General features: G+C 40.4%; 1 protein-coding gene across 1 annotated transcript in view; it reads right to left on the reverse strand.

Annotated features, from left to right (window-relative positions):
* Nucleotides 1–9,813: 9,813 nt before the first annotated feature.
* The window catches only part of Rybp (RING1 and YY1 binding protein), a 79,507-nt gene continuing 63,726 nt past the window's right edge, over nucleotides 9,814–25,594 (reverse strand). The window contains exons 3-5 of the mRNA XM_063260250.1: nucleotides 14,384–14,560; nucleotides 14,187–14,285; nucleotides 9,814–13,767 (exon numbers count right to left, since the gene is read on the reverse strand). Of these exons, the coding sequence (XP_063116320.1) occupies nucleotides 13,515–13,767; nucleotides 14,187–14,285; nucleotides 14,384–14,560 (529 nt within the window). The 3' untranslated portion in view covers nucleotides 9,814–13,514. The remainder of the gene's footprint in view (nucleotides 13,768–14,186; nucleotides 14,286–14,383; nucleotides 14,561–25,594) is intronic.

A 25,594-nucleotide genomic window follows, 5' to 3' on the forward strand; every position in this document is an offset into this window, starting at 1 on the left:
AGCCCTGCAGTATGCACTGCCCTCCTCCAGAGGATCCTAGGACCTGTGAGCTGTGTGATCTTAGGCAGGTCACTTGCACTCTCTCAGTCTTAGTTCCTATCTCTGTAAAAGGCAATAATACTAATCTTTAGCTCTTTGGGGAAGTGCTCATGACTACACAGTTTATAGTACCTAGTGCTCAATAAATGCTAGGCTTCGATTTATTTTTTAAATTACCAGAGGGCTGAAGTTGTGTTTGATGTTCAGTCTGTTCCTCCAAGCCTAAGGAACAACGGGTAAGTCCACACCACACACAAAGAAGCCCTCCACTGCCCAGCCTGGAGAAGGGGGCCGTGTTCCCTCAGGAAGGCAAGTTTTGATTTGTTTTGTTTGGGTTGGGTTGGGTTTATTCCCCCACTTTGGTTGCTAGGTTTTCACTTACTTAAAATCACACAGCTGATTTATTTATTTTGATTGTTCATTACACAAGTAAAAATAAAACAAAGAAGTGCAAACTGTGATTCGCTGCAACTTCAACTCAGGAGAAACAGCGAGGCGGGTGAAAACCTCACAGTTCCAGTAAGCAGGAAAATACTGGTCGCTTTCTTTCCTTCAGAAGTTTACTGTGAGGTGCAATTGCAATGCCAGTCGCTCAGGTGCAGATTTCAGACTCTGCTTCACCAGCCCTGCTGTGCCCAGCTGTGCAGATCTCAGTTAAGCAGTCAGTGGAGCAGCAGCCTGGAGGATGTCACCAGGCGCCCTGCTGAGGGCCAGGGAGTGATATCCTGGTTGCTTCACCCCCCAGCTGGCTAGGCTGCTTCAGCTTTATCTCAGCAGAAGAAATCAGATACAGAAACTTTAGAGGACTCTCCTGTGCCCAATAGCTGGCTGCCTGGGTCCAGAAGTATGGTCAGTCCCTGGGAAATATAGCCCAGCCGGCTCCACCTCTGGGGGCACTCAGGAAGCGGCTCAGCCTGGAGCTTGCCTTCTGTCTCTGTACCCCAGTCCCTGCTTGAGACTGCCCCAAAGCTCTATCACTCCCAACTACTGCTTCTGGGGCCAGGATGGCCACCCTTACGAAGAGTGAGAACCTCCTGTCTCCCCAGTCACCTTCCCAGCCCAGCCTGGGGAACAGGCTGCCTACTCTACCACAGAGGGTCCTGAATAAGGAGCTTCAGACCTACATCCCACACCTGACCAGACCACTTCCCAGCCCTGTGTCTCATCTCCCTGGACCTCAATTTCTCCATCTATAATAGAGTAGCAAGAACACAGCTCAGTGGCTCCCAAATATTTGGAGGCAGAAAACCTCTAGTTATAATGCATCTAGGACTCCTGGGTCAAATGCCAGGAAACAGCTACATTGGAGGAAGCCTGGGGCTCAGGCCTGAGCTCAGTCTTCTGGGGACAGTGGCTACACCACTAACCCAGCTCATCTCTGAGACCACACTGGCTTCTCAAATCCTAGGATTTCAGGATCTTGACATGGACCACTCCAGCAAGATAATTCTTCTTCTTCTTCTTCTTTTTTTTTTTTTTTTTGTCTTTTTCCTTTTTATCGATACCAGGGATCGAACTCACGACTGCCTGCTTACAAGGCAGGCGCTTATGCCGCTGAGCTAAATCCCCAGCCCCAAGATAATTCTTCTTAAATGTGCTAATCAAGTCAGTTGAGGTGCAAGGCACACACAGGCTTAACTTGAATCAAGTTAAGCAACAAAAGAACGTCTAAATTGCCCTGGCTGGGCTTAAACTTTCAATCCTAATACTTCAGCCTCCCAGAATGCTGAAATGACAGGCATGTGCACCAGGCCCAGCTGTTCAAAGCTTTCCTGAATGACTTCCCTCGGCCTGAGATCATCAGTTTAACCTGTTCTTTAGGGTAGATGCTCACCAAATTTGAGTGGTATCCTTATAAAAAGGGGGCATTTTGACAAAGTACAGAGGGAAGATGGTGAGGAGACACAGCGAGAAGAGGCCATCAATAAGCCAAGACAGAGCTGCTTCCCTCACAGCCACATAAAAACCCACCGCTGCTGAATTCCCGCCTCCAGAACCGAGAGACCATCCACTCCTGCAGTTGAACCGCTCAGTTCATGTCACTGTGTTGTGATCACCAGCCTTTGTGAGCAAACACAGTGTCACACAGCGTCGGAAGGTGTGCACAGTCTAAAACCTTTGTCAACCCTGGATGTCCCAGGGACATTCTCCAGAGACAGCTGTCTGCCCAAGAGGGCACAAATGGCAACTCTTGACACCCTCTGAGTTTCCAGAGCACACTCTGCTCACCGGGACTCAGCTCTGTGGGAAGCTGGGTCAAACAGATCAAATGGGAATTCAATTATGGCTTGGAGATGAGACCACGAGGTCATGGATTAAATGAGGGCAGGAAATAGAGCCAGGACCTTGCTGTGGCACTGGTAGCCCAGACTCCACACGCAGCAGGACAAGGCCAGCCTGCTTGTCAAGTAGACCAGAAAGCAAAGTGAAGAACAGGTAGGCAGGATCCATTTATCCGTGTTTGCCCCCTAAAACTCCAGCATATGGCAAGCTATACTCTGGAAAGCACATTGGAACTGCTGGATATGTATCTGTTAATTATTAAAATTGAATCTATTTCTCCCCCTCCACTTAGCTGAGAAATCTCATGTTACAGAGAAAGGTTAATTACAAACTGACTTCCAAGAAAACTTTGTTGGAAGCTTCAGTTTCCTCATCTCCACGATGATTCTTTAAACTCCATATTTGGGGATACAGACTTAGGCTGGCTTAGCAAAATTGTTTCCTCATTCTTGCAGATCCCAGATGTAACAAGCATCTCAGACCAGCCAGTGGAACCAGGATTAACCAGTAACCACTTCAAACCATCCCAAACTGTCTAAGATGGGCTTTTGTTGCTTTTTAGACTGAAGATCACTGTCTTTTCAACATGTTGTCCTGGTTGCAGAGGTAAAAGGGCCTCAAGTTCTGGGACTGCAGTGAGGGGTGGATATACAATATTCCAGGGCGTCACCAATCAGGTCTGTCTGCTCCCCATTTGGAGAAGGTAAATGCTCTCTAAGTTGGCAAGTAATGTGTACCACATGGCATTCCTTGGCTTCAAGAGAATGTGAGAGGCTGCACATCTTGAGTGACAACTGGAATGGCCAGGTGCAGAGCAAGCCTCCAGCCCCCAGGCCAAGCCCCTGCCACACAGTAGCCCCACCAGAGAGCTTCTCTGCTTGCCACAGTCCCCGTGGCCTTTCCAGAATTTGGCTGTCCCAGTGATGACTGCAGACTTACAGGAAGGTAAGACTGGCTTTGTCTGCCAGGTCACCTCCTGTTTCTGCTATCCTCCTCGACTCCACATGGTCTCATCCAGCTATCATATGGTACCCAGGCCCTGAGTGTCCTGGGTCCATGACCCAGACTAAGCCTCCTATCATAGGATTCTCTTTGGTACAAGAGATAGGCACCTCCCTCACCCAAATTTCCTGGGATCTGTAGCTCGTGGGTAAGGATAATCCAACTTTGTTTTCAATTTCTGTGCTATGAGGATATAGTAGCAAGCTTCTGGGGGCACTATTTATTGCAAGAGGACAATATATTCTTTTTTTAAATTCTCATTTCATATAGATGAAGAACCTGAGGCATAGAAAAGGTAAGTAACCAGCCAGGGTCATACAACAGGCAAGATTCAAATGCAGGCAATATTCTCACCACTGCCTGGATTTGAATCTTGCCTGTTGTATGACCCTGGGTGGTTACTTCTCACCACTGGCACGAAATGAACAAAAGAAACAAGAAAGAGTGACATCAGTTAAGCACCCCGCCCCGCCAGCCATGCCTGAGGCTACCCCAATTTCACAGTAACACAGCCAGTCTATTTCTTTTGTTTGCCTGAGCCGCTTTGTTTTACTGCTTCATGCAGCCAAAGGAGTCCTGCTTCATGCACCCTTCCAATATGATTTTCCTGGGTGTGATGAAAAGTCTCAGTGTTTCCTATACTTCCTTTAACAGGCTCTATCTGCAAATGTGACATCCCTTCTTGTGGTTCTATTATTCTCATTCTATAGACTAGGAAATGAAGGCCCTGAAAGACTGACCCACTTGTCCAAAACTACATAGCTAATGAGTGGCCGGTGGACCAGAGTTCACCCAGATTTTCCTGCCCTGGCACCCGTGACCGTGACACCTTCATTCAAGTTAAGTGTTGTTGCACTGAAATCAGTAATATGTAATACATAACCCGACCACTTCAACAGCTAACATGAAGGATGGCACTAGACATATGGACACCAGGACACTTAAAATGAGCTTTTCTAAAACATCAAAGACCTATTTATATGTAATTTACATATCATGCAATTCAACCATATAAAGCGGACAATTCCAAAAACAGTGGGTTTTAGTTGACTCAGACTAACACAACCATCACCAAAATCCATTTAAGAATGTTTTCATCATCTTCCAAAAATCTCTGTGCCCATTAATAGTCACTCTCCATTTCTCTCCAATACCCCTCAGCCCTAAACCACCACTAGTATACTTTCTGTCTCAATAGATTTGCCTGTTCTGCACACTGCATAGTAATTACATCATGTGATAGATGAGTTTTGGTTCTGTCTTTTTTCATTTAGAATATTTTAATGTTCATCTACATTGCAGCTCGCATCTGTACTTTTTTATTGCTATGCTGCATGCAAGTTGGATGATACATTTTATTTATCCATTCATAAGTTGACAGATATTTGAGGTTTCATTTTTGGGCAATTATGAATACTGTTACTATGAAAATTTGTGTGCAGTTTTTGTTTTCATTTCTTTGTTATCTACCCATGTAGGAATTCCTGAGATACATGACTAAGGTTTTTTTTTTTGTTTTGTTTTGTTTTGTTTTTTTTTTGTGGTGCTGGGGATCAAACCTAGGGCCTTGTGCATGCAAGGCAAGAGCTCTACCATTGAGTCACATCCCTGGTCCTATGGTTAACATCTTGAGGAACTTTTAAACTTTTTTCTGAAGTTACTGTACCATTTTAAGAATTTACATTTCATCACACTCTGTCATTCTGTGTGTGTTTTACTGGGGATTGAACCTAGGGCCTTTGCACTGAGCTACATCACCAGTCCTTTTTAAGTTTTTGAGTTAGTCTTGCTAAAGCTGAACTTGAATTTTCAATCCTGCCTGAGCCTCCGAGAGTACTAGGATTACAGGCATGCAGCACCATGCCTGACTGGGCTCCTGCTGTGCACCAGCAGCATGTCACCTGCCCAGGGAGGCAGGAAAGGCCTAGAGGAAATCCCTGGGTCAGGCAGAGTGAAGAGGAGCATACTCAGCCCCATAGACCTCCTTCCAGCAGTGGCGACTATAAACACAATCCTCAGATGTACAGGACATGGGGTGGATGGCGGTTTCCACTGGTGCTGAAGTGGATGGTCACGGCAAGAGGCCACCAGTGTCTCACTGCTGTCAGGAAGAAAGGCTTCTAGCATCCAGGGAATCAAGGTCAACTCACTTAAGCAGGAGTGTGACTAAGATGGGAGTGCATCTGAGAGCACCACTGACAGCCAGAGCACACTGTTAGATCTCTCCCAAAACGTGACATGGAGAGTGTGCCTCCCTGCTCCAGGCCAGAGCCACAGCCACGCTGCTGGCATGCGAACAGCCTGGAGCACTGCCCTGTCTGCAGTTAAGATGCCAGCCCCTTTCTTCTTCTGCAGTCAGGCTGGTGTTGGATGGCTGGGGATGTAACTGTCAGTAACTGTGGGGCAATTGAAGTTGAAATGACCTGTGGTTCCTAATGTGGCCCTGTGGATAACAGAGTTACCCAGGGAAGGTAAGGCAGGAAGTTAAAATTTCTGAGCATCTACCAACACTAGGAGTTTGTCTGTTTTCCTTAGAGGTACCTTTTCATTCTACAGTGAAAGAAACTAATATTCAGAGAAGTCCGGGATTTGCCCAAGAAACAAAGAAGTAACCTGTACCTAAAATGTCTCAGCTACAAGTCCCTTGCTGTATTCACTGAAGCCAAAGTTACAGCCACCAGAATGAGCTGGGTATGGTGGTACATGCTTAGAATTCCAGCACTCTGGGAGTCTGAGGCAGGAAGACTGCTGTTAGAGCCCAGCCTGGGCAATTCAGTGATTATTAAGACACTCTCTTAAAATAGAAGGGAGGGAAAAAAGCTGAAGATTTAGCTCAGTGTAAAGCTCTGGATCCAATCTCCAGTAGTGCCAACACACACACACACACACACACACACAGTGATAAAATTTAAACAGGTCTCTTTCTTGCAGGATTTCTCAGAAACTTTTGATTCATTATGTTTCAATAGAACTTTGTAGACAGGAACTTGAAATTTCATGTAATTTTCACACATTACAGTTACTATTCTTTATAAAGATTTTTTTCAACCATGTGAAAACTGTTTTTTGTTTACAGGTTGTACAAAGTAAGCATAAGGATGAATTTATTTAGCCCATAGGCTGTAGTTTGCCCACTCTTTTTGTATTCAGCTGTCATGCTGAGGATTTAAAGTGAGTTAATATATGTAAGGCTTTCAATAAGAACCAATAAAATGTGCTGTTCTTAGTACTCAAATATGGCCTTAATGATGCCCAACTGTTTTGTGTAATTGGTTTATAGAGTTGGACCAAAACAAGAAACTGTCGCAGGTTACCTAGAGAACTATGGTTTCTTCCCTCACAGGTTGCATCTCATTGCCCATGCGCTAGTTTCTCTGTGGCCTAAATTCCTGCATGGGATGTAGCAGTCTATCCAGAGTGGCTAGCCCCATTGGGTTGCTGGCACTCCCTCAGCATCCCACTACAGTGGGCCCTGCTTGCAGGCTGCACAACAACATGATTGACGGCACCAGGCAGCTGCTGATTGTTCCAGGATGAATGGGAGTTGTTCACACTCTTATTCCTCTATTTGTTTGCTGCCTTAGTCTGCATTGTCACCATGATCTCTGCAAGTAGAAGTTGCTTGGAACTTCACAGTGTAATTTAGTAGAGGATCTTGCCTCTTGGGGATGTCTCAAATTCATGTTCTACAGATTGCCATAATTCTAGGCAATGAGATGATTCTCCTATAGACCTCTCCAAATGGGTACAAACTTCTTTAAATGTGAAGGAGTGATGAATACAATTTACAAATCTGCCTAGCTTCCAGACCCAAAGTACTCCTCATTGTGGGGCTTCTGTGACAGCTCGTGACTCAGGCTGAAAAAATCATTCTCATCCAAAATCTACTCTCCATGAGTGTGTTTGGGCTGATCTAACTAGTTTGTAGCTCAAACTTCTCTGTTCCAGGGGCTTGTGGATTTATGCATGAATGAAAACAAAAAACCTAAGTTTCAATTAATAGTGTTTGTATGTATGTGAGCCCTCCACTCCATGATGGTGGTACTCTGTAGATTGCTAGTTCTCCTGCCAGCTCTCAGCTTTTTAAAAATAACACAAATACAATTTTAAAACAATACAATAATAACAGACAGTGAAAATCATTTTAAAATTGAACTTTAATTATGAAAATTAAAAGCCATATTCATTGTAAAACTTGTACACACAAAATCAAATAGCTGTCAAAAATACCACTGGACTTTTATTTATTTACATGTGTCCTTTAGCCAACAGTTTCCTTCTCTGGGCCAAGAAAAATAACATTTTAAAAACATGATAAAATCATCCCAGAACAAGCCTCTTCTCATTCCTGGTGTTATCAGCAAGGCATCAGAATGAGTACAGAAAAAATAATTTTGTTCCCATGAAATATAGTCCAAATCAACCAGCTACTGGGGTGTTCCTTGTATCTGTTTTAGCAATGAAGAATCCAAGGCCACAGACTTACCCAAAGTTACCCTGTCCTTGGAGGTGATTCTCACTGGGCTCTGACTGTAGGTTCCAGGAATCTATAGTCTGAGGCTGATAGAATCAGGGCATCGTTGATATGGTCCACATGGCATAGTGTCCCTCCTGGCTAGCAGGCTTTCAAACCTGGGCTTTAGGATTTTCCTGAAAGTCCAATGGCCTCACTAGGTGTCCTCCTCTGGCCATTTTGAACAGGAAGCTGAGCTCTCTCAACAGAAATGTACTAGGAAATGTTCTTCTTCCTGGCTTTGAAGACTCAACTGTTTTCTTGGCTTCTAGGAATGAAGTCAAACTGCCTTGTATGATTCCTCAGCTATATGGATGGGTTTTGTTTAGGGCAGGAACGACAAATGGACTTAACCTTGAGGGGACATGGTTAAGAGTCATGATGCCAAGTCTGGATTTGGCTGAAAAGAAGATACTCAAATGGGTTAGTGATACATGGCCCAGTTCAAGGAGTGGAAAACTACTGTTATGTCTTACTACATCTGCAGGTCTAGATCTGAAGCACCTGCAGGAAAGGGTCAATTTGTCTCTGTTTTCCTTTCTATATATTCATCCCTATCACAAATTTCACACATTGCACTGGATGTATGATTGGGACTAAACATGTAGGGACTGGATGCTTCACATGTCCCACCCCAGCTTGATTAGTTCCTGGAGCAAAGCATTAGCAGGGTGAACACTTAGCTGCATCCACTCTAAGGTCTGTCCAGACCTCAGCAACTTCTCGTGTCCAAACACATCCTATGACCCATTCTAGAAAAATCAGAGCCTTCCCTCAAGCATTCAACTGTCTACTCTCATTGGACACTCAGACGAGACCCTGGTTTTGATTACAAAACAGAACCTTGCTCAAGTTTTAATTCTACCACAACGTCAGCTCTAAAGGACTGCTACTGCTCATCTGAAGGGTTCAGAGAGCAGCTCTTTGAAACTGCTAATCAGGGAGAGGGGAGCAATGGCCTCCCTGAGGTGGCCACTGTTCTGGGGCTGGCCTGGGCAGCTGCTGGCTATTGTCCATTCCCATGCCGCTATGGAAGAAGGCAAGCCACAAGCGTGACATTTTATCAAGACCACGATGTTATCACACCTGGTCATGAAACTTCAGCACGAGGGATGGGACACTTGGAACCAATGCTACAATTCAGTTGAGGACTAAAGAGCAGACTCCACCTCCTTTCCTGTCTAGAACTGGAAACAACTCTTCCTAGAAGTCAAACCTACTCCCACTTCAAGAGCCAAGGACCTACATATACCTCACTTAGGGTAAGCACCCATCCTCCCCTTAAGTGTTGCCAGTGTTAGCAGCACAAAGACCTTCACAAACCAAAAGCCAGGGGATAGGCAGATTGTGTCTAAAATGGCCTGTGGAAAACACCAGTCACCATTGAATCCCCTCTGCTCTTCAACCCTTTCAGGCATTTCGCAGGAGCCAAACCTGAGTCACATGATACTGAAAACAAGGATAATTGAAAATGTTTGCTAAATTTTCCTTCAACAGGACAAACTCAGTTGCAAGTCAAGGAAGATGTACAAAGAGGCGGCACCAGCAGCGTGTCAGTGCCCCTTGCAGAACTCAATGAGCCAGCTCTGCACAGCCTTTAGGTTACACATATACATCCCACCACAGCAGACTTAACTACACTTGGCCAGAACCGGAGAATTCTCTTCAGAAGGTTTTCTGTCTAACACTGAATTAGCCACTTGTAGCCATCTTCACTTTCTTTCTTCAAATCACCGTGGCCTATCTCAAAGGATGAACAAAGATAATTTACTCTTTCAAATTTCAGTGATTCTTTTGCTCAACTGTATCTTCTGCATGTTTGAGGTACGCAGGAAGAAGCTCAAGATAATTTCAGCTTCTGGTAACTCAAGTTAAAAAAATCAAATGCGCTTCCTATTTATATTTAAAATATTTTTTACCTAGATAAAAAATAACTAAGGTCTAAAATCTACACAACACAAAAATAAAGATTTCCATTGTAAATTTTACTATTTTATTTGTGAAAAAACTACAAGCAGAATTCATAAATAGACATTTCTATTTAAAGCAGGAAAATGATAAAGTGGCTTCTAATAACATAGTCGTGCACATGCCAGTAACAGGAATATATTAACATCTTTTATTTGCTAGACAAAGAGCAGTGTCCAATATAAATTTCCCCAAAACATTTAAGACCTGTGAATTTCTGACCAGTTCACAAAACCACCAACTGACACTTTAGCATGAAGAGAAAACAAACCTAACAGACTGTCAGCTCTAAAGACGTTACAGAGCAGAAAACTTCCAAAAGCGTTATACAAGCTGTCTTTCTGGGCAAATGGAAAATATAGCTCGTATAATACATTAACAAAAATTCACAAGATAAGATTATGTTTTGACATACTTAACAAGCATTCTCTATTTGTCTCCAACAAACAAAGCTAAGGAAATAATGTAACCATCTTTACACAGTAAATTAAGGTTACAAGTCATACACAAGAACAGAACTGCTTGCGCATTAAAAACTGTTCAGCTCCATTGTCATACTCTAAATGTTGGCTCTTAAACCATTTTCGGTTACATACAAGCAAAGGTTATTATATATTCAGCAATTAATAAATTTTCAATAATTTAAGATACGGTAGCTTAAAAAAGTAGACTGAGAATGGTCTTGATAAGGCAGGTAAAACATCTTAGTGGAATAAAACTCACAGAAGCTTTTGCCAATTTCTTATTCAGATTGAAACTGAAAGGTTTTGATTAAAACATTTTCTAGGTGTCAAGATGCCTTTACCTTTTTAAAAAATTGCATGACTCAAGCAGAACAAGTCAGATAAGCTCTTGTGTGTGCCTATGCACACACAAGTGTGTTGTATTAAAACAAATGGAAACTTGCAAGCATAACACTGTGCTTTTTGTTGTTTTTTTTTTAAACCTGCTTTCTGTGCCACTGAATACCAAGTATTTCTGGTCCTCTTTTAATATATATCTCTATAACCTACACTAGTGTTTTTATGCACTGCCTACTAGTTATAGGGCAAACTGCAAAGGCAGAAAGTTAGAGGAATTCCATTTCCAGAATACATGCCTGAGGGGTGTCAACAATTTTGGAAATTAAAATTCTAAAAATACCTACCACTTTGCTACCTCAACAAAACAACTGCAGCTAAAGGGTGGTCGTCTAACACCTGATCACTTGGTAACTCCCACTGCTAGCTACAGGTCCTACCAAAACAGCAAGTTCATCCCATCCGTTCAACAGCCATCCACCTCCCCTTCCTTCACCTTTCTCCATTCTTTAATTTATCACGGAGGCAAAACTGAAAAACCAAAACATTGGCAATGAGTTAATTAGCAGCCTATGAGTAGCTGGTTAATCAGCTATTCCACTAATCTAGGGGTCCAATCACTTTACATGAAACTAATTTTGAAAAATACACAGTGTTTCTGGACAAAGTGCATACCAACACTTATTGGTTCAAAAAGCAGTGCAATCCACGAGTTTGGTGGCATTTAAGCTTTTTTCTTTAAAAAGTTAATTAAAAACTTAGCAATTCTTTACACTTCTGGAAAATAAATATGGCTGACTAATTTACCCTCCCTGAGACCCTTAATAAAAGGAATATTAAAACTTTAGAAGGAATGTCTTTGCAATATCCCACTAATATTAAAATGTGGATTTAAAAGTCATAGTCAAATCACTATGTATTATATATTCTGATGCTTGTAGAGAGCACCTAATTTCCTTTGGTTCATTAATAAATACTTTAAAAAGGTATTAAAAAGATAAGCACAGCTTGCATCCCAGACACAAGCATGATTTTAAAAAGAGGGGAACATTGTCCATGCATTTGAGAATAGGACCACAGCAACAAATGGCACTGCTTTATAATCTAGACCTTTTAAGAACAGATTTTAAATTATGGTAATTAGCAGACTACAGAATAGTTTTAATGTAAATGTGAAAGGAACCTTTACTGTTGGCTACTCAATTCAAGCTGTTAATTTCTTTTTACTTGTTGCCTCCACACACAGAAGTTTATTCTATTAATAAGCAAACCACTTTCTCAACAACAAAATGTGGTGCTTCAATACATTATATGCCCTCTCGTGAGTCCTTAAAGTAAGATCAAATAAAGGAAGGTTAGTATCAAGTTCTTATTTTTGAAATGACTCTGAAAGTACTACAAATTCAGTGGATATGAACACTTAAGTCAAATAGAAGGCAGACCCCCCAAATCCAAACACAAGTGAAGAAAAATGTTTTTCAAATGATAGGTAGAAGTGTATTAGTGGTCTCTGATTTTTTTTTTTTTTGGCAAGGCAGTAAAAGTGAAAAAGGATTGGAAGGAGTTCACTTGAGTCATCTTTCTGTCAAGGAAGACAAAGATCACATGTGTGTTTGCTCTTGCCAGTGAGTATGAGCTTTCCCTGCACCTTGGCTACTCACCACTGTAGACCCTTCCCAGGGAAATGGGAAATGTCCACATACTGAAGGGCTCCATGTTGGGCCTAGTGTGTAGTTGATAATGTTTGAAACCATAGTAGGTTATAAGAAAGAAAAATCAATTCTCACAACATTGGTTAGTGAAGTACAAGGCAAAAGAGACAGACAAATTCCAGTAACAACCACTGCAAAGTTGCACACAAAGTGGAAAACGAGGGACTGGATCCCAGTATGGTATAGGCCAAAAATGCAGTTTCAGACTGTCTTAATCCTAAAACTGAGAGACAGATTCACCTCAGACATGAGTAGAGGTCTGGAAAATGGATGGAATTCGAGGTACAGAACACTGTATTTTCATGAGTGCTTAAGTTGAGAACAGCAATGTTAACATGTAACCGTAATTTACATGAATACTTGGCATTCTGGAGCTAGTTTAAGTTTCTTTTGGATCATCAAAGCCCTCCCCCCAACTAAACCACTTGTGATTTGTCGGTTAACCCATTGCAAAATGCAGGCTATCTGGAGCAGTCATTAAATTTGAGATCACATAGTTTAAAAATATATTTTTTTATATCATCCAGTACTTTTTTATAGACAGATGAGTCAAGTTCCCATGTGGGTTGGAACATACTTCATGTAAGACTGATTTTAATTCAATCTCAGCACTTTCATGGAAGGGACTGTCCCAGATCTGTAACTGTTCAATGTTGTATTCACTTCACAGTGTATCAAGCACCAGCGTTGCCATGGATTGGTTTCAAATAACCCTTTATATATAATTTTATATTTATATATATAGTTATATCAAAACTGATAGTACATAGTATAACTGGAAGAAAGAACTAAACTTAAGAGGATATGCTGAAAGGATGGAGTTTTGTGAACACAATAAATAAAAGTCCCCCCCCCAACCCCCATCAACAAAACAAAAACCCAGTTGTAATGTACATGGAAAATTGTGCACAGCAGATTTTTTTTATATAAAAAGTAGATTCAGGAGCACATCCAATTATAAATGATTGTTAGGAAAATCATATAAAACAATGGAATACATAAAAGTGTCAAGAGTAATCGTCAGGGTGCGAAATTCCTTGGTGGCCAGATGCCCATGGCAAGCAGAAATTATCCTGGCAGCATCGCTAAAGAGGTCGATGTCCATAGAAGATTCTCCAGGGGTGCAAGCAGCATGGGCAGGTGGAGGATTTGAATTTCATACCCTGATTCATAGTTTTCACAATTCCATGTGCAATTTCAGAAAGATTCATCATTTACTGCTGACATGTCGCCTTTTGGCGTGGAGGAACGAGAGGAGCCCTTGTCTGTGCTCTCTGACCCCGAGCTGCTCTGGTTCTGCTGTTCTGACCCTGCACTGGAGGTCACTGTGGATGAGGATGTCGAGGAAGAGCGAGTTTTTTCCTTAAAGTCTGTGATAATGACAGTGACGTTCCCCACAGTTACTGCCAACTGCTGTGCAGTGCTCCTGTCCACATTTTTCAGCCGGGGCCTAAAACACATGGGAGGAGAATGCCAAATTAAATAAATGATGGATTAAAACCAGGTTCTAGCATCATCAGCACGTATCATGACTTCAAGACACTGTTGCAATAAATCCAAACTGCCTACCACATATACTACCTTTGCTATCTATAAAGTGTGCTGATTGATTTAAGCAATGACCATTTGCTAGCCAAGGTTTGGACCAATGCAAAAATTATTAATTTACTTGTCTCCTGCTTTGGCCACTCTAACATAAAAGGTTGCAAAAACAAAACAAAATATACCCCAAAGTCAGCAGTCCCACTCTCACCTAACTTTTCATCCCACCTCCCTGAACCTAAAATTCATAGCTATTAATCCTGGACTCTTGCTTATGATTATATAAATCAGAATAGCAGTTCAGTATTCATTCTAGTTTCAAAATACCTTGAGGTGTGATTCGTTTCGCTGGTCTTTGTTGTAGCGTTTGCAGACTGTATACTGTTAGCTTCGCTAGGAGGATCTTTCAGAATATCTGACTTTGGTCTGGGGGAGACAGGATAGAAAAAAAAAGCAGGGATTTAAAAGGTAGCTTTGGTTTATCTGCAAAACAAGACACTATACTTATTTTCTTGGAAACTTACTTTGTTTTCTTGTTGGTATTTTTCTTGGTAACACTAGGACTAATTTCCTTATCTTTCTCGGGTTTCTCTTTATCTTGCTTTTCAACCTTCTCCTTCTTCTCCTTTTTTGGAGGCGGTGGAGTGGCATACTGCTGTGCCACTTGTTGTGCCACCAGCTGAGAATTGATCCGAGGTTTTCTGAAACAGTCAAAGAAAGATACCAGATTTGTTCTATAAATATTTTTTAAAAATTATTCTTGAACTTCTAATTTCTTAGGCATTTTACTGGCTATTCCAAACTAAATTATACAGCATTACCTCTAACATTATTACTGTGATGTTTTATGAGTCGTTCATAAAACCTGTCCTTTTTCCAAGGAGATGATAAATTTGCAAGTGCTAACCCTAACTCACACAGTTTCATGTTCATGTGGCCAGTAGCACAGGACAGTGTTTCTGGGAGTGCTGACAATACTGCTTCTTTCAGGCTGTCAAGATTATACTGATTGACAGCTTTCAAATACTCCTGCTGTAGAGGGTTAATCTCATTTTATTAAATGGACACTGGTAATCCCCTGAAAAGAGAATGAAATTAGAAGTGTGCCATTCACTTCTCAATCTAATTATTCTGACTGGTTCTGCCCCCCTGGGGTGCTATGATTGGCATGGGCAACGCACACAGGGCACAAAACCCAACTATGGTTCATATTAGTTTCCAAGGGGGTAAAGACTGAAAGTCTGTATGAAAAGCCTAACACAAGTGATACATTGTGCCATCAACCATTAAGTTTGCTCCAATCTCCAACTGACACTGACTCTCAGCACTATTGTTTACAGAGTCTAAGTGGTGCCAAACATTTTCACAATGCATGACCATTCAAAGACCCAAAAGCGAAAGGAACATTTGCAAAAAAGAACATTTATGCATTACTTCATATACATTAGCTCCTCCTTATCAGTAGGGGATATGTTCTAAGACCCTCACAGCAGATGTCTGAAAGCAAGTTCAGTAAGGAACCTTATAAGCATTACTTTATCACCAAAGATCTGAAAAGAGACAGTTACTAAGTGATCATACAGTATGGCAATTCTAGATCAAGGGATGATTTATGTCCAGGTAAGAAGAGTGGTCTGACAGCACGAAATTTTATCACAGTTAACTCACAAAGTACACAATTCAAAACTTGTTTAAGAATTTTCTACGTAATATTTTGGGAGCATGGATTATCATGGGTAACTGGACTATAAAAAAGTAAAGCCTTGGATTAAAAGGTTTACTGCTATTGCCATCTAGGTGAGACATTTACAACAGAATAAACTCTCCAAGTACAAACATGCAATATCCAAATGGGTCACTAACAAGGTCACTAACACTGGCTGCCACTTCCAGATCCTACAGTTCTTCCTCCATTCCTCAGGGCAGGCTTAGTAACCACAGAAGAGATCGGACAGAACTGTACACAGACCTACTTCTTAAAAGAGCGCCTGCACCACGGGACAAAAATACATTTAAGGGGGGAAAAAAGGCTGACTTTGTACATTAATTCTGGTCTCCTTTACAAGAAAGACAGAGAGAATGGCTAGGTGCATGACAAGAGAGCTTCTAAATGAAGCATGGTTACTGGAGTACCTCTTGGTAGGGGGTGCAGCATGTATGAAAGGGAATGTGGGACAAGAGGGGACAGATGGTGATTACTACATGGCTGCACCTACATTAACCTGTTTCAGTACTGTCTTTGTGACAGTGTGGTTTGCAATGCAGGTACAATCTCAAATCAAGCTTCTGATCAACCTCTAGCAATATGAGCTTTGATCATGCGGTAGCACACCATGGAACCAGTCATCTGAAATATAACACAGCCTGGCCCACGTGTGGCCTCAGTCCCTTGTCACTGTACAAGGGATTCAGGTACAGATATAAAAGCATCCACAGACCAGGGAAAATGTACTGAGTCTCAGGTGCTTCCATTATATATACATAGTCTCACCCCTAGTGGAGGAAGGCAACAGTCTCTTTGTACAGTTTCTAACAACAACAGCGATTATAACACATTCTGCTCCTTCAAATCGGAAGACTGTTAATACTTGTATAAAAATGTGACACTTGTGAAACATTTCATAAACATTCACTGAGGACACAAACAGATCAGCTGTCTATAGGGATTATCAAGCAGTTAAGAACCAGAATTAAACTGCTACTCAGCAACCAATAGTCCGGTGTTAAAAAATAAAATAAAGTACTAGGGCTAATGAATAAGGCATCTCATTTTTATGAAAAAGTATACTCTATAGGACATCTTCATTTAAAACAATATGTGAACTTTTCTTCTACAGTAATCTGACCCAAGAACAAGAGGTTACCTGGACCTGGATATAAGAATCCTCTGAGCAAAAGAATTTGAAGCATGACAAGGGCCTGGCCCCAGGAGTTCCCAGCCTAGTGAGACCTACCAATCTGAATCTGAGAAGTCTGCCTCACTGGGACATCCTCCAAGTCTTATGATGTCACCTGCTTTGCTACATCATGACTCTCAATCTGCCATGGAAAGGACCACAGTCTCATTATCTTTGTCATGCATTCAGCACAGTGCTAGGTACTCAATGAGTTAGTGAATAAGTGAACCCTGCAAAGACAGACAAAAATGGGATCTGTACTGAGGAAAGAGTTCACAACAAAAACTGTTTTTAAACTTGTGGGTGCTGAGGATTAAAGGAGGGCTCTGTCCATTACACAAGGGATCAACAAGCTTTGAGGAGGATTTCTATAGAACAGGATGCCTTGAATCATGACATACAGTAAAGCAGGGGGAAAGACTGAGTAGACAAGAGAAAAAAAGTTAACTCACAGGCCAATGTAGAGTAAAAGTACAAAGAAGTCTTGGGCAAAGCAATAGGGCCACGTCCTACTGAGCCAAGAAAAGGATATCAAGGACAGGTTAACTAACATTTTTACAACATAATTCTTCCAGGCAGCTACTCCCTGTCCAGGTAAGCTATGAGAGATAAAACAGAACTAGGACTAGAGTGGGGCAAGGGTAGGGTTTGGAAAGGAAAAAAATCACAAGAAATTTAAAAACTACAGAGATTAGAAATGAGCCTGTCTTGTGGAAAGAGATTAACAGAGACAGAAAGAGAAGTGTTGTAGTTCACAAGTTGCCTTGAGCCTGCAAAGTAATGCCTACAAGAAACCCTTCTCAGCTCTCTAGAACTCCTGCTTACACAGAATGGACTACTGACACAGCCTGCTTGCAAAGTTATCAGCGTGCTGCAGTCAACAGCCAAAGTGCTTCTCTAGTATATGTCTCACTGGTGGCTGGTAGAAACGTCAGCAAATACGCTCTCAGGATTCTTCATCCTTTAACCCTAAGACAAATTGTTGTACGTACAAAACCAACTGTCCACAATTATGTGAATTTCCTATTTGCTCCTATACAATGTTTTGCCAGAATATTGAAGTAGTATTTCTTCCTGTCATACAACAAAAAGCCAAACCTTCTCAAGTGGAAAGGACCTAAGGTTACATGGGATCTGATGATTACCAAGAGAAATGGTAGCTCTGTGCTGCTGGCTGCAGTAGTCCACATCTGTAATTCCAACACTCAGTCACTGAGACAGGAGAAGCACTACAAGTTTGGTGCTAGTCTGTGCTATGTAATGAATTCAAGGCCAGGCTGGAAATACATTGCAAGACCCTGTTCTCCACTCATCTCTTCCTCCAAAAAAAGAAAGAACACACACACACCCCTGTGTTGTTTTAGAAGTACCACTATGGGGGCTGGAGATTTAGCTCAGTGGCATAAGCGCAAGCAGGCAGTCGTTAGTTCGATCCCCGGTACCGATAAAAACGAAAAAGACAAAAAGACCAAAAAAAAAAAAAAAAAAAAAAAAAAAGTACCACTATGCCCTAAATGTCAATATGAAAAATTTAGATGTAGGTCAGTTTAGGCCTTCATTAACTGCATCACACTGCCCTTTGGCAAGAAGGGATTATTTGGTTGTTCTTGTGGGTAGAGAAAAGAGGACAGGGAAGCTGTCAAGAATTACTTTTCACTGTCCTTTGAACATTCTCCATAATGAATGAATTCTTATCACAGTAGTTAACACTTCTGATCAGTGAAAAATAGTGACTTTCTATAAATTCACATTGCTTAATGAAGTTTTCTAAGCATCATGTAACATATACTGTAAATAGCTCTTGCTTAAAAGGTAAAATATTTTCATATCATACAGTCAATACTTCATAATAAAGAACTGAGAGTAGGAATCTTCAATATCATCTATGATTTCCAACTCACAAACTTTAATAGCCTTCCCAGCACACTGCAAAGTATCAGGTCCAAACACATGGCTTACAGCTTTTAGTATCTTAAGTCTCAAAATGAAACCAACCAACCAGCCAACCACCACAGCAACCACAACCACCATCACTCTCACCAAAACAAAAAAACCCACACTTGACCAAAGGTACAATATAGGAAACAGAGTTTCTAGCTGTTTCCCTCAAGTGTGGCACTGAACAAGTTTTCTTGTAACTTCAAAACTAGAATTCATGAAAAAGATCTTGTCTTTTGTGTATATTATTTTTATAGATTTCTTGTTGCTATTTTAACAGTTTGTACATTACAATCCTATGAAATGTCAACAATACACATCATTAGGATATGTCTATTTGCAATTAAACTATTAAATTTTACTCCAGAAGGGTCCATTCCATTTTTAAAAAGTAAAACAAATCTTTACCTGAGGGGAACCTGTACTCATACTATTTCTCAAATACTTGTCTATAGCTCAGCTACAAGCAAAAAAAAAAAAAAAAAAACAAAAAACAAAAAACAAACCCCCCCAAAACAGCCATGTTTTTGTAGTTTGTGCAGTGAAGACCAGACCACATCTTTTCTTTGATTACATTCAACTTTTCATAAACTATCTCTTGCACTTTGTCCACTTACTACCCATGCAGTGTTTCACCTTTCATTCAGTTAAAATACTCCAAAAGTATTTTAAAATACTTCTAAAATCAGACAACTCACTCATCATTAAAAAGAGGTAACACTGTTCCTTACAACTTAAAATATGCATTCATCCAATCAGTTTATATGAACAGTTTATATGCTCCCACTCCCCAAATTTTCCTTGTGTTGGCAATTTGTTGAAGAATTTAGCAACTTTGAGCAGGTCTTTCCAGAGACTACTCTTTATCAAGATTGTTCATGAGAGATCACACTGCAGTGTTATAATTAAAAGAACCCTTCTTCACATAACCTGTTTTCCCTGAACAAAAAGGTCATCTTACACATATATACGCACTGGGTTGGCGATTTAAGTAAAGAGAATTTTTCTATTATTGATGCCCTAAAATATGTAGGTAGGAAGACACCAAAGTACCCTGTGGCGCCCCCATTCAGTAATACCCACTCACTAAAATGTTTTAAAAAAAAAAATGGGAACAGTAGTATACTCAACCTCAGGGTTTGGCCAATGTGTGAGAATGTGTTTTAGAAACTGCATACAATCTTTTTCTTTGCAAAAGGGCCTTGTTAAAGCTACACTGAAACTAAACATATCTCATCTTTGATCGGAATACTTTATGCAAGAAAATGTATTCTAAATTGGAAAGAATCAAATTGCAAATACAGTTGTGGACAACAATCTATTTTGGATGAATCCTATATTTACACCTCAACATAGATGTTAAACATGAAGTTGTCCTTCCCAACAGCATCATCTACTAAATACTAGGGGCCCGTGGCTCTCTTGATTTGTACAACTTGTTTGTGGTTAACCCAACCTAGCTCCTGACCCATTGTATTTTTAAAATGTCAAAGAATGTCAAGGAATTATCTATAACACTTTGTAATTTCATTTAAACCAGTTGTCATTATAATATAGCTAAGTTGAAAACTCAGTTGTCACTCAACTTACTAAAATAGGGTATTAATGTCCCTGTTTCCCAATCAGTGTCTTTTTACACTTCTTTTCTTCCTATTACTCGCCTCTCAACAGAAACATTAATCTTTTTTGGCTCATCTTTTAAAAGGAGGTGAATCTAAGGAGTCTTAATGTCATTCATTATAGATCACTTTCCCATTTATATTATATCCCTGACACAAGAGAACTACTGTGCTCCGCTTTAGACACTAAAAATTTTCTACCAAATCTGATTCCAGTTATCAAAATTTAAAAACCCGGGCCATCTCATTTCTCTCACATATCTCCGCTTGCATCATCTTCACAGGAAATGGAAGGACAATATAGTGGAAAGGACAAAGTAGGGACTTTTTGAAGTGAAGGCAGCCTCTGGACTGACTAAACAGACAGAACCTGCTACAGATCTCAGAGAAATTACTTGAAATGGGAATGACATCTAATTTAACAGGGCCGAAGTCAAGATGAAATGAACTGAAGTTTACCTAGCTTCCTCCATAGCACATGAATAATCAACAGAACGTATAAATTCCAAAGCACTGCTTTCCTAGCTATAGATGTATCCACTATTCACACTCAGAAAATAGAAGGCAAATGGAAGTGGTTATTCATGAAAAACCTGGGGAAATGTATACACACAAAGCCTTTACATTATGTTGGCACTCTAAAGTCAATTACGCTAACAGCAACAACTAAGAAGCCTTCTAGATAAAGCTGCCCATCTTTCTACATAGAGAATTCTGGTTTTGCTGGTCCTTTTTAAAAAAGAGGATGTCCTTAACAACAGTCCACCAGACTTCAACTGTACAATGTACACAATTACATACTTGTCAAATACAGGTTGGTTAAGAACAACAGATGGTAGGACAAGGATCCATAACTTAATAAACAGCAGATTGGGGATTTAGCTCAGTGGCCTAAGTGCCTGCTTTGCAAGCCTGTGATTATCATTTCAATCCTCGGTACCAACAAACAAAACAAAACAAAAAACCCAGCAGATTAACTCACTACACACTGTCACCACAAATATTCCCAAGATCTCCTATACACTGAAAATACATTTAATATGTGAGCATCAGTAAGTACTGTAATTTTAACAACTGTTCTATAAACCTGTCTGGCAGCCATGGAAAACAACCCATTGGTTTTGAGTATTGGTGTAAGACTACTATGATCTCCAAGATCCTTTCATGAAGCTCTACAAAATTATTTACATAGTTACTTGTCTTTTTACTTTTGCTTTCTCACAAGTTAACAGGATCTTTCCAAAGGCTGCATGACATGTAATAACATCAATCCAATAGCTTGTACACTGCCATGTTGTAAACATGTCTCAGTCTTCATTTCTGATAGGGTGTTTCTGTAACATATAAGCAAGAATTACAGGCATTTCCCCACAGTCCCTAATTTTAAAGAGGTTAAAGGATGTTCTGATAAAAATCTATGAGAGGAGGGGCTGGGGGTGAATAAGCTCAGCGGCATAATCGCCTCCCTTGCAGGTGTGTGGTCCTGAGTTCGATCCCTGGTACCAGTAAAAAAAAAAAAAAATCTATGAGAGGTACACCACAGGCAAGGAGAGGAGACTTTCTTGAGAAGGCAACTTGTAAGACAATTTTTTTCAGCAAAATTTCAAGAAAGAAATATAAAAGTAACCTCCAAGTGAAGACTAAAAAAATTTTTAAAAAATACTCTAAACTTATTAAGTACCAGCACAACCTTCTAAAAGTGAGCTTAAATATTTCAACCAGACTATAAATGTGGCATCCTTCCATTTCCTCTCCCATGGTGCTTTACTGCAAGAAATGTATTGTGTCATTCCAGCATTTTAAGTCAAAGTCCCATTCTAAATATGCCGTTTAAGTCTCCCACTGCCCTTCTCCAAAAAGAAAAGCCCAGGGACATAGAACATGTCCACAGAATCCAAAGAAAAATGTTTCCCTAATTGTTTTGAATATGGACTATCTCCAAAGGTGGCATACACACACACACACACACACACACACACACACACACACACACACACATCCCTACATATTTTTAACATAAATTGCATCTAGTAAGAGACTTCAGTCAGTGAGAGGATCATTCTCAGCCTCGCACAGTGGTACGCACCTGTAATTCCAGCACTAGGGAGGCTGAAGCAAGAGGATCTCTAAGTTCAAGGCCAGCCTGAATTACACAGTGAAAACTTGTCTCAAAAAGACCAAAAAAGGAGGGAGGGGGTTCGTTCTGACACTTAAATCCTAAGTGTAGGTTGGCCCTAACCTACAGGCCCAATAAGCCAACTCTGAAACAAAGCCTGCTAGATACATCCATGCCTATATCCTGGGCCACCATTCTGTGCTTCTCAAATCCCACTTGAGGGAATGAGAAGACTTTGTGCCACCTTCTCTCACCTTGGCTACAACTTTGACATTCTGGCTAGATTTTTCCTGAGGTCTACCAACATTTTGAAGAAAGATGTTATACATTCTGGATGTCTGTGGATATTCAATTTTGAAGGCCCACATTTTTACGATTAAAGGTGCTCTGTACTCTGAAGTCCTCCTGGTCACAGCTGGTAGACTACGACTTTTAATGGTAAGTTCTTTGCTTTCTATTTCTTGTGAAACTATCACATAAAAATTCAAGGTCTGACAAATATTTCAACTGTTTTACCCTCCTCACAAGTTGGTCTCTTCATGTGTCAAAATAAGGGTTGAGCTAAAAACACTAGGTTTTCTTTAAATCCAATCTTTAACCAACCAACCAAACAAACAAACACCCAAACCCTAAGTACTACAAACAAACCAGAAGAAACAAGTTAACAAGTTCCAGCCAGCTTCAAGTACTAGTGGTACATACGGGATTGTCTCACCGGTGGCTTTGTACTGGTGGTACAACTGTATCAAATCACATTTACTGGTCCTTTTAGTAATAAAATTAGTGAGAGTCCATAAATGGACCAAATGTAGTTAGTTGATTAACTACTGCCCAAATACTAATGCTACTCATACCAACTAAAAGAAATAACAAATGTATTTCATTAAGAAACATTTATATTCATGAATAGCTTCATAACACAGAAATCTTACAAGAACCCCACTGCTTATATATATAATATGCATTTACAACTGCTGTACCACAAATTAGCTTTATTACAGTTTTTACACCATTTTAACGTCTTCCTTAAGGAACTGTAATATGACATCTGGTCTGCTAAACCAAGCCTTTCTTTTGCATTACTATAATAATCAACCCCCCCCCCCAAGAAAGAGCAGGTGGCCTGTTGGGACTGTCACATACATACCACCAGTTGTTCAAACCAGTGGGAACAATTGAATTTAAATCAGACCTGCCCAGTACCAACACAGGAATTACAGAATATGTAAAGTGACTACTCTTCTCATTCAGACAGGCCCTTCAGGTTAGACTGTATGATGGTCTCCACAATAACAACTCTGACAATACCATCTATACTGCAGACATTTCATATTAATTATGGTCTTTATTTCCAGTAAGAGAAACTTTTGGGATTTCTTTTCTTTCAAATCATTGTAAACTCAGTAAAATGAAGACAAAGACTCAAAACTTACAGTTTCTGTTAGAGACACTCGCACTGACTTAGAATTACTTCAACTGAAATATGATTTCATTTTGATGGAGCGGAGAACAACACAGGTAGAAGATTGGAACTTATGTGCCAATTCAAGTAGTTATCTTTAAAATAACTGTTCATCACATTTTATTAATATATCTCCAAAGAAATTAACTAGAAAACAATTAAAATTTGGGTTAGTATAGGAATCTGAATTATAATCAGAGTATTTTCACGCATTGTCAAGAGTCATGAATTATTATCTTAACATTCCGAGGCACACATGGTATTTCAGTGCCTATGGTATTAATAGGCAAATATGAAAATCTACTGTAGCTTACAAAATACATCTGATGATCTAGATGACCATTTCTTTCTAGGCCTTACTTTTGCCACAGTCTGCTGTTTACAGACTCTTCTCAGTTTTGTTTCAACAACCTTCACATACTCAACATCCTATGTTGCTTCACTTCAAGTCACAATGAACTTTATCCTATCTTTTCAGAAGATACTTTTCATCATTTGTGTGTTTGGTTACTTACTACCCTTTGGTTTTTAAAATACCTTTCCCTTCATACATACTTAACCTTCAAAACCTAAATCTCCATGAAGACCCAGCTCAAGTGTCACTTTCTTCATCGTTCTTGAAAAGTTAACAGTTTCTGGCTAATGTTTCAGACTTGCTGGGGATTTAGCTCAGCGGCATAAGCACCTGCCGGGCAAGCGCAAGGTCATGAGTTCGATCCCCGATACCAAAAAACAAAACAAAACAACGTTTTAGACTTTCCCAACAACTCACTTCACAATTTATCACCCTGGACAGGCACCTCAATTTGTCTATCTTCCCTCGAGTTTATGAACATCTTCAAGGCAACAATGACCTTTTCAATGTACACCATACTCCCCAATCTTTATTTTTAACATACTTGATTCCTGACAGCAGCTCAGTTAAGGCTGGCTGCAAGAATATAGGCTGTATAATGTGGTGCAGACAGCAGATGTTCCACCAGCAAGTAGCGTAACACTGTATTTAATCGTCTTGCCTAGGCCTTTGCAACAGAGCTCTTTTTTATACAGCCATACCCTATCAAAAAAGGCAAGATATGGGTTCTCCGTGAACAGGAACAGAGAAAATTAACTTTACCGGTTTCTTATGAGGAAGTATTACATAGAGTATCATAATACATCATCTCTCATAATGTTCACAACTTTCATTCAAAAGGTAGTACTAGGGATTGAACCTATGGAGTTACATTTCCAGTCCTTTCTATTACTGATTCTGAGGCAGAATCCCATTACGTTGATCAGGCTGGCCTCAAGTTCAGAATCCTCCTGCCTTAGCCTCCTGAATAGCTAGGAATATAGGCTTGCACCAGCATGTCCTAATTCCTTGCAATTTTGTAGTATTAAAGGAACCAAGGCCCAAAGTTTACACAGTACCTACAAGGCCAGTCCAAGTAGTATTTAATCCAAATTTTGGCTCTTTCTGCTAAACCACACTTCCCATCCAATGAACCTTGCCTTTTAAGAAGGGAAATGAACAGAAAAAGGTAGTAAGTAAATGGGAGGGAAGCAAAGGAAAATGCAACACCATTTTTAGAAGGGAGAGAAAAAGCTTGCAGGAAACAAGTCAGTTTTAATACTGAAAGTCAGAGCAAAGAAGACTGAATGCAGGCCCCTGAATATAGCTATCAATGAAGTGTTCTTTTAGATTGTTTCTCTTCCCTCTA

The sequence above is a fragment of the Cavia porcellus genome, unplaced genomic scaffold, assembly GCF_034190915.1.
Source record: "Cavia porcellus strain 051 isolate PalLab524CR breed Dunkin Hartley unplaced genomic scaffold, mCavPor4.1 scaffold_13, whole genome shotgun sequence".
NCBI classification, from domain to species: Eukaryota; Metazoa; Chordata; class Mammalia; order Rodentia; family Caviidae; genus Cavia; species Cavia porcellus.